General features: G+C 36.2%; 2 protein-coding genes across 3 annotated transcripts in view; one reads left to right on the top strand and one right to left on the bottom strand.

Annotated features, from left to right (window-relative positions):
- Positions 1-1,549: 1,549 nt before the first annotated feature.
- On the top strand, positions 1,550-4,365 carry LOC115923781 (insulin-like growth factor-binding protein complex acid labile subunit). The gene is given in 3 exon segments (XM_030985071.1): positions 1,550-1,559; positions 2,046-3,191; positions 3,194-4,365. Coding segments are annotated over 3 exon segments (2,328 nt in total).
- A 5,891-nt stretch (positions 4,366-10,256) lies between these two features.
- LOC591448 (tectonin beta-propeller repeat-containing protein 1) overlaps positions 10,257-14,343 on the bottom strand; it is a 40,774-nt gene continuing 36,687 nt past the window's right edge. For both annotated transcript variants that reach the window (XM_030984210.1, XM_030984211.1), the window contains 3 exons: positions 14,165-14,271; positions 13,295-13,402; positions 10,257-12,052 (listed from right to left, as the gene is read on the bottom strand). In XM_030984210.1, the coding sequence (XP_030840070.1) occupies positions 11,885-12,052; positions 13,295-13,402; positions 14,165-14,271 (383 nt within the window). In that variant the 3' untranslated portion in view covers positions 10,257-11,884. The remainder of the gene's footprint in view (positions 12,053-13,294; positions 13,403-14,164; positions 14,272-14,343) is intronic.

Consider the following 14,343-nt stretch of genomic DNA (forward strand, 5'->3'; position numbering starts at 1 on the left):
TAGGGAGTTACAGAGTGAGAGAGGGAGTGACTGAATCAGTGAATGGGTGAGAGATGGAGGGAGTGCAGGGGTTTGTGAGTGAGTGAGGGAGAGAGTGACTGAATGAAGGAGGGAGTGAGTGGATGAGGGAGGGAGTGGGTGGGTGAGGGAGGGAGGGGTGAGGGATGGAGGGAGTGAATGAGGTAGGAAGCGAGTAAGTAAATGAGGGAGTACGTGTGCAGGGGTGTGTGGGCGATCGAGTGAGTGAGGACTGGAGTGAGGAAGGGAAGGTGGGAATGAGTGAGTGGGTGAGTGAGTGACTGAGTGACTGAATGAATGAGGGAGTGGGTGAGTGAGTGAAGGAGGAAGCGAGTGGGGGAGTGAGTGTGTGGTTGAGGGAGGGAATGTGTGTAGGGGTGTGTGGGCGAGTGATGATTTATTGGGGCTAACTTTCTTATCTTTAACCGAAATATGCTCAAACCTTCACTGACCTATTCCTCTCATTCTTTTTAGTTTCTATCAAAATCAAACTAATATCAGGGTGGACTTTCCCTTTAGGAGCACTTACTTTATTATTACTGTATAATATTTTAAGAGCTTCATTAAGATCTTACTGTATGAATATTGCAACCCTTCCTTGTCTGTGCTACCAGAGATTGTAAAATCAATCTTCCAGTCAGATATCTGAAAAAGAAAAATATGGACATTAAACAAAAATGAGAATTATTTTTTAAAATAATTTTTAACGTTTTGACATGGTCATGGAAAAGGTTTAATTGTTAGATTGCTGTTCACTTTGGACTTGAATAAAAGCAAAAACTTCCGAAAGTTTCAAGGAGAAAAAAAATTCAAAACTTAGCATACATGTTTTTAATTAAAAAATCTGTTCATTTTCAATCAGAACAGAGTGTTAATGACCCTAAATTCGATTATTTCCAAGTTCTCCTAATCTAAGTTTCATTCAGGATGAGCTACAAACTTCCTGTTCAGAAAAGATTTCAGATGTGAAAATGAAAGAGAAATTTTAACAACTTTAAAGCAAGCATGCATTTTTGGCAAGTTTCATGTTCACTGATTCATGTTAAAATTGCAAGAACTTTTTTTTTTAAAGCAACTTTAATCAACATAAAATACTAAACCACCGCAAACAGTTAAATGACTATGCATAAACACGAGATGTGGAGTATACAACGAGGGTCTGTATATTAGTTACATGTATATATATATATATATATATATATATATACATATACACTTTCCCTAAGGCATAGAGGATTTGCTTCTTCATAACAAACAAAAATAGTTTTCGCCCTGTCATCATGATGAAGCAGAATTTATGAGATTTTAAATATTTCCTGGTATCAACATTTTGAGGAAGCTATAGGATTTCTCTCAGAATTTCATTTCAGGAGTTGCATGAATAGATGTTCGTGTATTGCGCTGTAACTCTACATAAAAGTTACGCTGATGAGCTTAGATGACATCTGATGCACGCTGCTGCCATTTCTGATCTAGTTTCTCAGGGCAGTGTCATCAACTCTCATTCATTAAGGTCTGTGAATGAATCAATATGGCTGCCAGTGAGTCAAATGCCATGATTTTTGTTTATTTGGTGCTGGTTGCATTAGGAATCGTCTTCTTGCACCTGCCTCAGTCAGAGGGTACTGCACAAGACGTGGCTTCACACGAGAATCTTCCAAAATGCTACTTCAAGAACTCAAGTCATGGACTTGCTGCCAATTGCAGTAATCTTGGGCTAAGAGCAGTACCTCAGGACTTGCCAATAGAAGTGAACACCCTTGACCTGTCTTCAAACAACCTAACAGCCCTGCATGACGAGTCCTTCAAACACCTGCCAAATCTTGTTAGATTTGCTGCATCTGCAAACCCACTTTCTGTCATCGAAAGCAAGGCCCTGTGGCCCCTGACAAGGCTTAAGACAGTCATATTTTCTAATTGTAATCTACAGATTATGTCTCCTCTGCTCTTTCTCAAAAACACGCTACTCACCATACTAAAGTTGAGTTATAATAAACTAGATTCTCTTCCTTGTGTATCTCTTGCAGCCTTACCAGGACTTTTTGGAATTGAGCTAGTTCACAACAAAATAAAAAATCTTAACTTCAAGGGGTGTTCCCGATGGTCTCACTTGACGATTGTAAATCTGCAGGTGAATGAGGTGCAAGACGTTCATCAGACTGACTTTCTGCCCCTGCAAAATACTTCTGTTGGTACTTTTTCACTAATTGGAAATAAGATACAAAATTTATCAACAAAAGCCTTCTCTCATCTGACTTCTTCCATAGACCATTTTATACTTCAAAGAAATCCCCTCAAATCATTTGATATTCGACCATTTTTAGGAATGACTTTTATAAAAAGACTATCAATATCTGAATGTAAAATCCATCAGCTTCTCCTACCTGACAATGCCAGTGATTATTATGCCCCTTATCCGTATATTTTGCAACTTAACATGAGGAAAAATTCCATTACGAGTGTACCTCCTGGGTCATTTTGGGGTTTCATATGGCTCAAGATGTTGCTTTTATCATACAACCAGATAAGTTCACTCTCCAACAAGTCCTTTTCTCAGTTGACATCGCTAATAGAACTTGACATATCCTATAACAAACTAGTTTCCTTGCCACCTGAAACTTTTGCATGCTTGCCAAATTTAACAACATTGAATTTATCCAAAAATTTACTGCAAAATCTCTCACCTCCATCCTATGACGGAATGCCATTAATACAGTCAATCTCCCTATCAGGTAATAAAATTACCCATTTTAACATGGGTAAACATCTTTGGGCGCTCGGGACTCTCAAAGTACTTGACATGTTTAATAACGATATACCATCCATTCCTAACGGGAGGTTTACAGGGCTCACCAATCTAGAGGTACTCAATTTATCGCAAAATCAAGTTACCACTTGCAGTAAATATGCATTTACAGACCTTGTACTCTTGAAGAAACTGCAATTGTCAAACGAGATCGGATTACTCTTGAAAGACACCTTCAAGCAACTTCGGACATTGCTCTACTTGGATCTGTCATATACATCTATTAAAGTGTCTCGAAATGCAATTGAACAATTTAATAATATGGCATGTTTAAAAGATCTGCACTTGGAAAGGACAGAGCTGAGAGATACCGATTTATACAATGGGATTAATAATCGGTCGCTTTTCTCTGGTCTCTTTTCCCTAAAAAACTACGACTCAACGACAATTACTTAGTGAGCCTGGATAAGAGAGTATTTCACAACCTTTCAAACGTTTACTATCTTGATATGAGCAAATCGAGAATACAAGTGCTGAGGCTGGGAGTCTTCAGTCCCCTCTCTTCTCTCAAGTTTCTGTATCTCCGTGAAAACAAGCTGGTGGAGATGGCAGGAGACATCTTTCATGGTCTCTATCTACTGAATGCTGTGTACATCTCTGACAACATTCTTAGTGGTCTGGAACCGACGACATTTGCCCAGGCTCCTCGACTGACCGTGCTCTCTTTATCGGGAAATCAAATCAGCACCATTGAGCGTGGGACAGTTCTGCCAGCGAATATTTCGCTAAGGTTGGACATTTCTAGAAACCCTTTCACATGCACATGCACCCTGACATGGTTTAGGAAATGGCTGCAGTCAGCTGACATTGATCTCCAACATCCAGAAAAGACACTGTGCTCCAAGACATCGTTAAAGGAAGTGGTGAATCAACCAATCAAGACATTCCATCCAGAAGATCACTGTGGTGCGAACATTGTTCTCATTACGGTTCTTACATTCACAGGTGTAGTGCTTGTGATGATATCCATGCTTGCCTACAACAAACGATGGTGGTTGAATCACAAACTCTTTCTCCTCAAACTAGCTGTCATTGGATACGAGGAAATGGCAGAAGATTTCAATGCAGATAACTATCGTCATCATCTCAACCTCATGTTCGATGAAGCAGAACAGGAGTGGGTTGACCGGGTCATGAAACCTGCACTAGAGGAGAGGATGCCACATCTACAGAATATCATCTTTGGAGACGAAGACCTTCACCTTGGGATGTACTACATCCCTGCACTCTATGATGCCATCGACAACAGCTTCAAGACTGTGTTGTTGCTAAGCAACCAGTCTGTCAACGATGCCTGGACCATGACCAAGCTTCGTATGGCTCTGGAGCATCTCAACGATTCTGGACTGGACAAAGTCATCTTGATCTTTGTTGAGGACATCGAGGATGAGAACATGCCGTACCTTGTCGGGCTGTTCCTGAGTAGGAACAAACCTTACATGTTGTGGACAGATGATGAAGATGAACAGGAATTATTCTGGGCTCAGTTTGGGAAAAGCATGAGAGCTAATAAGGCTATCAACAATGCCATTCCTCTCTAAATTTTAATGCTGAAAAGCCCAATATGAAGGTTTGCAGTGGAAAATGTGTTCCACAGAGCAGGAGTCAAGTCATGACAACGGCAAGTTCAGTGCATTTTCCCCAATGTTAGAACATTGTCATCAATTTTAGTTCACCTTTAGACCTTTGACAGCCGACTAGAGGTTCATGAGACCAAATAACATGAAAAATAAACACTTTCATTGTTGATTACTTTTTATTGAGGCCGCAATTGACATCAATTAAGCAACGCTTTCATGACGGCCTTCTCCTGCATTCACAAATTCTGTAAATTTCCCATATGTGTATTTTTTATATGTGTTTAAAAATAATTTGCCATTTCTGAAAATGTGGTAATCATAGTTAATTCCTAATCATAATCATCATGATCAAAATCATAATTATATTTGCATTATCATTTTAATCATAGTCATATTCATTATCATAACCGTGATCATAATTACAAAAAGCATGATCAATTATTATCATAATAAAAATTAAATTATACGGTGTTCATAATCATAATCGTAATCAGCTAGGGTAATAATTTCCAAAGCTCTTTAGAAGCGCATAGACACTAAGTATTATGCGCTATACAAGTACGGACGATTATTTTTATCATCATAATCATTGTAATCATAATCATATTCATAATCATATACATCACCATAATCCAGATCCGGCAAGCTGATAATCATCATAATCAATGTAATCGTAATCGTAATCATAACCATAATCTCTTTAGTTTGATGCATCATTGGCACTATAACAAAAGAACATGCGTTCAAAATGTATTTTACAACTCGGAAAATACGATGTTATATGATTCAAATGGATTAAGCTTAAAACTCCTGACAACATGGTAACATAATAGGATATGATTATTTTGCTAATAACAATATATTTGTACAGGTGAATATCAAGATTAAAATTAAGTGTACATAAATTATGATTCTTAACAAATAAAATTGTATGTAAAAATTCCTTTTGCTAATGAGTACAATGATGAAAGAGCACTTTCTCTACAACATAATTTTCTGCTAGTTTGTTTACCTTGAAAGTCTTTTTCATTTATATCTGCCTTATGGAATTTTTCCCCACTTTTGAAAAGAAACTCATTCATTCTTACAAATATGAACAAAAATAAATGTTGATGTATCGGTTGTCTTAGCTCAAAATTATTTATAATTTATATGGAGAATGTCATAGACATCGTATTGATATTTACTGAGTAGTACAAAAGTTTAAATTTACCATTTTCTTACATTTTACAAACGAGAATAGCAGTGATGGTGCATGATAGATTTAATAAAATACAAGAATTTTAATGCAAATCATAGTTTTTCGAATATTGCAAAATTGCTCAACCATAGGAATTTAGGTATATACTTTTTCCATCGAGTTAATGAATTTAATTCAATTTGGTTACGTACATTTATATGGTTTTGATAGCAACTACGTGTACGTATATATATTTTGGCTCATGATATAGGTATAAAAGTCAAGAAGAAACTTGGTAATAGTAATTACACAAAATGGACATTGCTAGTGACACACGAGAGTAGTTTGAATGAATTTGGTCTTCCTCATTGATATATGCTTTTATGATGACATCTAATTATGTGGTCCTTGGCGCCTTAATTTCATATAGGTACATAAATATGGTCAGGCGCATACGCAGGACTTTTTTTCGAAGGGAGGGGGTTTAAAATGTGAAAATCGTGCCAAAAATTTCGCAACGACTCAGCCAACCGCTGAATAAGCGGGGGGGGGGGGGGGTAAGAGCACTTTTTTCCCCCAATTTTTTAAAATTTGTCGATCTATATTTCGTTCCATTGGGGGTCACCTTTTTGGGATCTCATAAGCACAATTTTGTTTAATTATTTTTTAATTATTTTTGTAATTAAAAAACTAAATTGAGGGGGGGTTCCTCCAAAATACACGTACACACACACAAAAAGAGGGGGTTCGACCCCCCCCCCCCCCTTTACGTACACACATGGATATGTTAGCCTCTTTACCTATCAGTTTGCATACATAAACGATTGTTCATGTACATTTATGAATACATTTACATCTACAAGAATTTTTGAATTAGTATAACCAACAAATATCTCAAGTAAACAGTTTCCACTTAATTAATAAATATGCATAGTATATTACAGTGGCGGATCTAGGGGGGCCCGGGGGCCCGGCCCCCCCCCCCCCCTTGAGAAAAAAATCATGTAAAAAGCGCCGGGGGGGTGCAAATTGAAAATTTTTCGAGGACCAACAAAAAAAAATTGCTCACTCCCCCCCCCCCCCCCCCCCTCATACTGATGAGGCTACCCTGGATAAACAAGATATTTACATTTTTTGCATTATCATTATCCACAAGAAATGTTAGGTGTATTAGGATTTGTTTGTATCAATATGTTTTGTATTTGTAGTAAAAGTACGATGCAATAAAAGTTTTTTTTAAATTAAATTGGATAGTATGAATTAAGCTGCGCAACTAATGTTTAGGAATTTGAAGTTATAAAAGTCGTATGAATTTGTTGAGAAATCTTAATTCGTAAATGTATTACACTTCTGAAATGCAAGTATTTAACTGGTGTATTTTTTGTACAAAGAACACATTAAAAGAAGATAATGGAAATACATCACACGCTGGACTTTTCTGCTCATTTTTTCAGAGTTCTACTTTTATTATTTTCATAATTATAGGCAAGTTAGAATCACTTCCTGTCATGCATAGAGTTGAATAATCAGTACAAAACAAAACATGATATATTTTCCAGAAAATTACATTTGACTCAAGTATACGAGTCAAGCACCTCGTTACGCGTAGGCGAGGTGTTGACATTAATACAGATTATAACAGAGAACGACAGTTTCACAATCTTGACTTCCGTAACTCTAGCTTTTAAATCTATATTAAAAATTATTAAAATTATAATCATTTTTCGAAAGGATGAGGATATCTTAAATTGAGGGAATATCTAGATTACAGAGAAGAACAGGTTCAGATTATTGATTTTCCGTAACTCTAGCTTTTAAAATCAACATTAAAAATCATTACAAAAAATATCTTTTTTGACAAGATGAGGATATCTTAATTTGAGCGGGATATTTTAAATTCCTTTCGAGTCACTTGACTTTTGAAAGAAAGACAGGTGCGCCTATCACAATTGTGTACATGTACATGGTTTTAGTGACTTTTAAGAGTATGTTATAAATAATGATAATTTTTATAATACAATAAAGAAAAATAGACATTCAATAAACACGACATTGATGAAACAGAAAACACTAAAATGGCCCCGTGGAAGACCAGCGGCAACAATATAGTTGCAGCTGAAAATGGGCTACCAACTGTATTTATTTCCTTTTTTCTCTGTATGATCATATTGATTACTTTGTATGTATTTTGTTTAATTTTATTTTACAGAAATAAAAACAACAAACGATGACTGTAAACATAAAATCACTCTTCTTTTAAAAGAGGTTAAAAATGAAAAATAAAACATACAGAATATTTTGAATTCCACCTGAATAATGGTATAGCAAATCAATTGAAAGCCAACAAAGATCCCTGTCATCCATTATTTTCTCCTAAAGGGCCTCACTTACAAAAGTTCTACTGTTTATCAACTTATTAAAGTTGGAGAAATTTAACTACAATTTGCCTACTTCCACACTGTACTTGTACTTAGGGTAAATATATTTTTTTACATGTGTACATATAAATAAAAGACTAAAAAACTACCACACAATGAACCAAATTTCAAGACCGTCGTACACAGCGACAATTTCAGAGAAAGTGCCAAAAAGAAAGCAACAGAGACAGAAAAGGAATACTTAAGACAATGGCATGTGAAATTAAGTAGCATACCTGTATATAAATTAGTTGTAAATATACACAGACTGTTTCCCATGAAGTAGGAATAATTGTTCTTTGTAGGTTTACCCTTTTTCAAGACATGATTGGGACAATATGGTTTATTCTTAATCAATTTTTGATACTTCCTCTCAGAACTTTATTGTTTGATCTATAAAAGAGTCACAGAGATTAATCAATAGATTTCTGAAAAGAGATGAAATTTATCTATAAAGAGTAAACAACATTGTCACAATTTTTTTCTCGAAAAGAGTTAATGAAAAATTAGTCCTACTTGAATAACCGAGAACCAACACACTACTACAACTGAAAATCGCACTGATTGCAAATCACGAAAGCATAATCCAAATTTTACTGGAATAATCCAAAGTACATAAAAACTAGTATACATAACAATAATCATTGAATATACAGTAACTGAGATGAACAATCACTATAGAAATATGGGACACATTTAATTCAAAAACTAAGGGCTACGCATGAAATAACAATTATTATTGCACTTTTTTATTGGTTGGAATATAAATCAACTCTTTAAAGTGGCAGATATCTAATCTTATAAGTATTTCATCAGCTGATGTCATCATTTTATGTAATACAATCTACTATTCAACATAAAAATATGATACTGTTAAAGTTTCATGTACATAATTTATAAAGACCCAGCATGAAAATATTGCACTTTAATTTACATGTGTCAATAAACATGTAATTTCTAGCATTTACCTTATTTTCAAAATAATTATATGCACTTGTATTTTACAAATCTTTCTTTACATCCTTCTTTTATCGTTTCCGCATGAGCATCTCAAAACTAAATTTGTTTCGTATTGAAACTGTACACTGCACTAAAGTACTTTCTATGACTTGTACCTTCGTACATTTTAAAGGACAAAGTCAATCAGCTTCAATATTAGAACCTTAAAAAGAAAACAAGTTCTATCGAACAAAAATTACAGAACTACATGTACACATACAATGTACAAGTACACTAGTCAAAACTAATGAAACTGTACATAAGTACAGTCAAACCTGTCTTTAAAGGCCACCCAATGCAAACAAGAATACTGGCCACTATAGAGAAGTGGCCACCAAGACAGGTTATACTCTACATGTATACATTTGTACAAATAATAATAAAAGATAGAACATGTGTATAGACATTTCTGTAATTTCTACAAACTCAAAACTAAAATACAGTGAGACATAATATAAATTATGTTTGGTGTATGAATACAAGGAAAGTGGGAATCTTTTCATATTTTCTGGTATAGAAAATAACTCACAAACTTTTGATTGTTTTCAAAGTGATGGAAGACAACGTGACATCAAAAAGTAGCACCAATGAAGTAGAATTTTAGTTAACTAAAATCTATATATATAGATATATATATATATATATTTGCTTCATTTAAGTATACTGAAGTTTAAATTTTTGTCAATTATTTTAGTCAAGTATTCATCATGATATTACTGCAGCAGGGGTTTAACATGCTTAAAAGGCAAAACACAATGCGTAAATTCAACATCTTTTGTTTTGTTTCTTCTGAATTTATATTAAAAAAAATAAAAAATTGTGAACTTTCATTTAGACTAAAATAAGTAGACATAGAAATTTATTAACGACTCTATAGATTTTTCTTCAATAACTATATATTTTAACTTCTGCAGGAGTGTTGACAAAATATATCCTACAATTGAAGTGCAAAGTCAAATGAGTAGTGTTATTTTAAAAATTCCCTCTCAAAGTGTATTATGGAATACTCTCCCTCAATGGGTTAAGAATAGCAGTTCTGCTGAGGTGTTAAAAAACAATCTTAAGAAATATCTGTTTAATTTAGCTTATAATTGATTACCATTACCTTTCATGTCTGTACCTTTCCTATTGCACTTTGTATAAATGTATCATGTATGTATTTCATCTTTTGCACAAGCTGCGCCTTGAGCATTTGACTGTCAAGTGGATTTGGCGCCTTATAAATCATATGTATTATTATTATTATTATTATCAAATGAAACTCCCTTTCATAAAAAATATAACAAAACAGAAGTCATTATAATGATATGCACTGTACTTCTATATTATAAAAGTATTTAAAAAGATTAGAGGTAATAAAATGTGTTGCAAATTTCAAAAAAACTTACAACTACACCTGCACTTCTTGATGCATACTATGTAGCCCAAGTAATATGCAACATGACATTGAAATGACATGGTCCTATTTTCTACTAGTCACAATAAAAATCAGTATCATTATAAGCATTTTCTTGAACTAAAAACAATTGGCAAGCAGTTGGTTGTCTTTGGTTGATAGTTACTCTTTTCTTCCTTGGCTGTAAAACAAACAATAAAATCAGTATCATTAAATCATATCTATATTCCTCCCGTGTAAATTTCATTCACATTTAATCATTTATTCATATCTATTTCTCTCAGATTAATTTTACGATTGTCTTGCATAGTTTAATTTATTGTTTTAGATAATATTATATTATCTATATAACATAGATATCACCGTAATGGTTCAGGTATGTTTCTTAATAATTTACTTTCTACAATATTTATTACTGTGACCGTCCTGTGTAGAAAACTGGGACATGTACATGTACTTGTGCTTACTACAGGTAATTTTTCATAACTGATAACACATTCAAATTCATTTTAAAAGGTACATTTTGTGACCATAATGTTGTTCATGATGAAAAAAGTATACTCTTTTTTTTGTTTACATTAACGGCAGGAAAGCCCTTATGCAGACTTTTTGCAAAGTCAGTGAAACTTGGCAAGTGTTAAAAATATATCTTTCAGTTATCGTAGGTAAAATTTAACAGTCATAGGTTCTGAAACTTCTTTATAAGAAATGAAAATGTAGCGCTATTTTCATAATGTCACAGAGGGAGATATTCTCAAATCAACAGATATGATGGTCAAATTAATTTTGAATTACGTAAAAATATTTATCGAGTCTAGAAAATGAATATATATGGAATTTAAATTAAAAATTCATTCGTTAAAAGCCATTTTTTTTCATCTGGTGGTAGGTTCCTAATACTAGACCTTTTCAATATACCACTGGATTCATGTAACTTTATTTCTAGTCATGTCACAGTTTTCTGGTAGTCGCATCATGAAAAATTCTGATCAAATTTTATTGATGCTTGACTGTGGTTTGTTGCTTCTAGGAAGATTGCAACGGATTGCACCTTACTGATCATCCAATCAGAATCTATCAGACAGATTAAAGACGAACTTTGCATATGATTGGTTCATTCTAAGAGTACAACTGACTGTATCTTACTGATAAACCAATCAGGAACAGTCTACTGACAGGTTACGGCAGAAAGAAATGTTGTGATTGGATGATCCTAGGAGGAGTGCCATTGATTAACCAATAAGAAACAATCTGATAGACTACGCTGGATACCGTGCTTAGACCTGGTTGATTTTTAGAGGGGTGCAATTGCCTGCACTCACTGGATAGTCACTCAGATTTCAATAAATCGACATGTTATCATGTGTAAGAGAACCAAAGGTTGTGATTGGTGATCCAAATGACTGCATTTTATGGATCAACCAATATGGTTCCTTCTTTGAACTGACAGACTTAAATTTTAATCACATGTTTCAGAGATAATCATGGTTAACAGAGAGCGTTTCCATCAGAGCTGGTGTATGGCCTCACAGGGTCCTCCTTCTTCTTCGTGTCCAGTGCACTTCCTTGAATGGTTGCCATGGCAATATCTTCTACCGACGGGGCCCTCTCTAGTTCCTTGGTGCAGCCTCGTATACACAGATGCATGATACCTCCCTGTAAGAGAGAGAGAGGGGGAGTGGAGGGTTACAAGGAGAGGGGAGAAAGAGGAGGATGAAAAAAAGTTAGAGAGGGAAGAGAGAAGGAGATGGAGAGAGGGAAAGGAGATAGAGAGGGGGAGAGATCGGGAGAGGGGGTAGGGCAAGAGAAAAAGAGGATGAAAAGGAGAATACCATTAAATATTGCACCTGCCAACGTTTTGCAATGCAGTATCATTAATAATTCATGACTCTGGGTTAAAAGAGGTGGTCTGGAATTTGTCTTGAATTTCAGCTGGCATGTACAATGGTCATTGTTGTGTTTTGGGAGTGAGTTGAGTAGGGAGAGTGAGTGAAAAGGGAATGTGTGAGTGAGGAGTGGGTGAGGAAGTGAGTAAGTGGGTCAGTGAGTGAGGGCATGACTGAGTGAATGCATGGGTAGATGAGAGGGTGTGTGCGAGGGTGTCTGGGCGAGTGAGTGTGGGAAGGTGGGAGTGAGTGAGTGGGTACTGGGTGAGTGAGTGAGTGACTAAATGAGTATGTGGCTGAGTGGGTGGGTGAGGAAGGGAGGGAGGGAGTGGGTGGGTAAGGGAGGGAGTAAATGAGTAAGGAAGCAAGTGGGTGAGTGAGTGGGTGAGTGAAGGAGGGAGTGAGTGAGTAGGTGAGGGAGGGAGTGAGTGGGTAAATGAGTGGGTGAGGGAGTGAGTGGGTGAGTATAAGTGGGTGGATGGGTGAGGGAGTGAGTGAGTGGGTGGTTGTGGGAGGGAGTGAGTGGGTGGGGAAGGGAGGGAGGGAGTGGGTGAGGGAGGGAGGGAGGTAGTGAGTATGGAGGTAATTGAGGGAGTGAGCGGTTGAGTGGAGGGGGTGAGTGTGTGAGGGGTTGAGCGAGGGAGTGAGTGGGTGGGTAAGGGAGGAAGTGACTGAATGAGTGAGGGAGTGGGTGGGTGGGTGAGGGAGGGAGGGAGTGAGTCGGTGGGTAAGTTAGTGAGTAAGGAAGCAAGATAGTTAGTGAGTGGGTGAGTGAAGGAGGGAGTGAGTGAGTTGGTGGGTGAGTGAGCGAAGAGGGACGGAGTGGCTCAGTAAACTGAGTGAATGAGTTGGTGAGGGAAGGAGGGGGTGAGTTAGGGAGGGAGGTAGTGGGTGAGTGGGTGAGTGGGTGGGTGAGGGAGGGAGTGATTGATTGACTGAGAGTGTGCGGGAGTGAATGAATGAATGAATGAGACAGTAAGTGAACGAATGTATGAAATGAAATATGACTTACCCCTGCTCCTTTATCCCATGCTTTACCCATGGGTTTAGCCGATGCAATCCCGTCTCGTCGACATACAACGCCACGGGCCCCATCTACCTGATCAGCTATCACCCATACCTTATGAAACAAAATAGTGAAACCTGTTTATAAAGACTGATCAAGGGAAGGAAGAAATGTCATCTACATAAGCAGGTGGATGTTGTGCAGACCCCTTAATAGTAAAGGTTTTTTTCTGTAACTTTGAGTGAAACAAAAAATGTGGTCTTCATGGACAGGCGGTCTTTACAGACAGGTGACCTTAATGGACGGGTGATGGTGACAGGTGGTATAGAAATACCACCTGTATTTCTATACTGTTAGTATAGAAATACAGGTGGTATTTCTATACTAACAGTTGCTAAATTAGGTTAGCTGTAATTCCATGTTGGAGGAGGAAGTTCTGTGTTTACAAGCATGAATGTGATTTTATATCGGCTCTTTCACACATCTTTTGATCAAATTTTTGAATTTGAATTTTTTTTAAACAATGTCTCATTTTACACAAACCTATGGTACATGTGCAATTACTTATATCTCAGATGGTACATGATGGTCTTTTTCCATTTGACATTTAAAACCTAGAATTGAAATTGTTAAAAATTTAATGTAAACTTTGAAAGACCATTGAAACAATTCTTCTTTTTTTTCTTCTTCAATAAATGATATTACCTTTAGCATGAACAAGAAAAATAAATTAATCCTTCACCTGCATTGATTGACCAATGTTACACAAAGGGAACCGCCGCAGTTGACTTTTGTCACAAATAACGTTTACAACTATCAATCTTCTGATGCATAGAAAATAGAGAGTTAAGTGAAGCAATGACGGATGATTAATACCTGATCTTGAGGGCCAAGGGATACTTTACGGACCCTAGAACTAACGTGGATCCACTTGGTGCCTTCTGGGAAGGTCGGAGTGATGTCCTGACGATACCATAGGTTCACTGCAAAAACAGACATAATGGTTAAGATTTCTAGCACCTGTAATTTCTGTAATTGACCGTTATAATGTGAAA

Source organism: Strongylocentrotus purpuratus, unplaced genomic scaffold (genome assembly GCF_000002235.5).
Source record: "Strongylocentrotus purpuratus isolate Spur 01 unplaced genomic scaffold, Spur_5.0 spur5_scaffold_14, whole genome shotgun sequence".
NCBI classification, from domain to species: domain Eukaryota; kingdom Metazoa; phylum Echinodermata; class Echinoidea; order Camarodonta; family Strongylocentrotidae; genus Strongylocentrotus; species Strongylocentrotus purpuratus.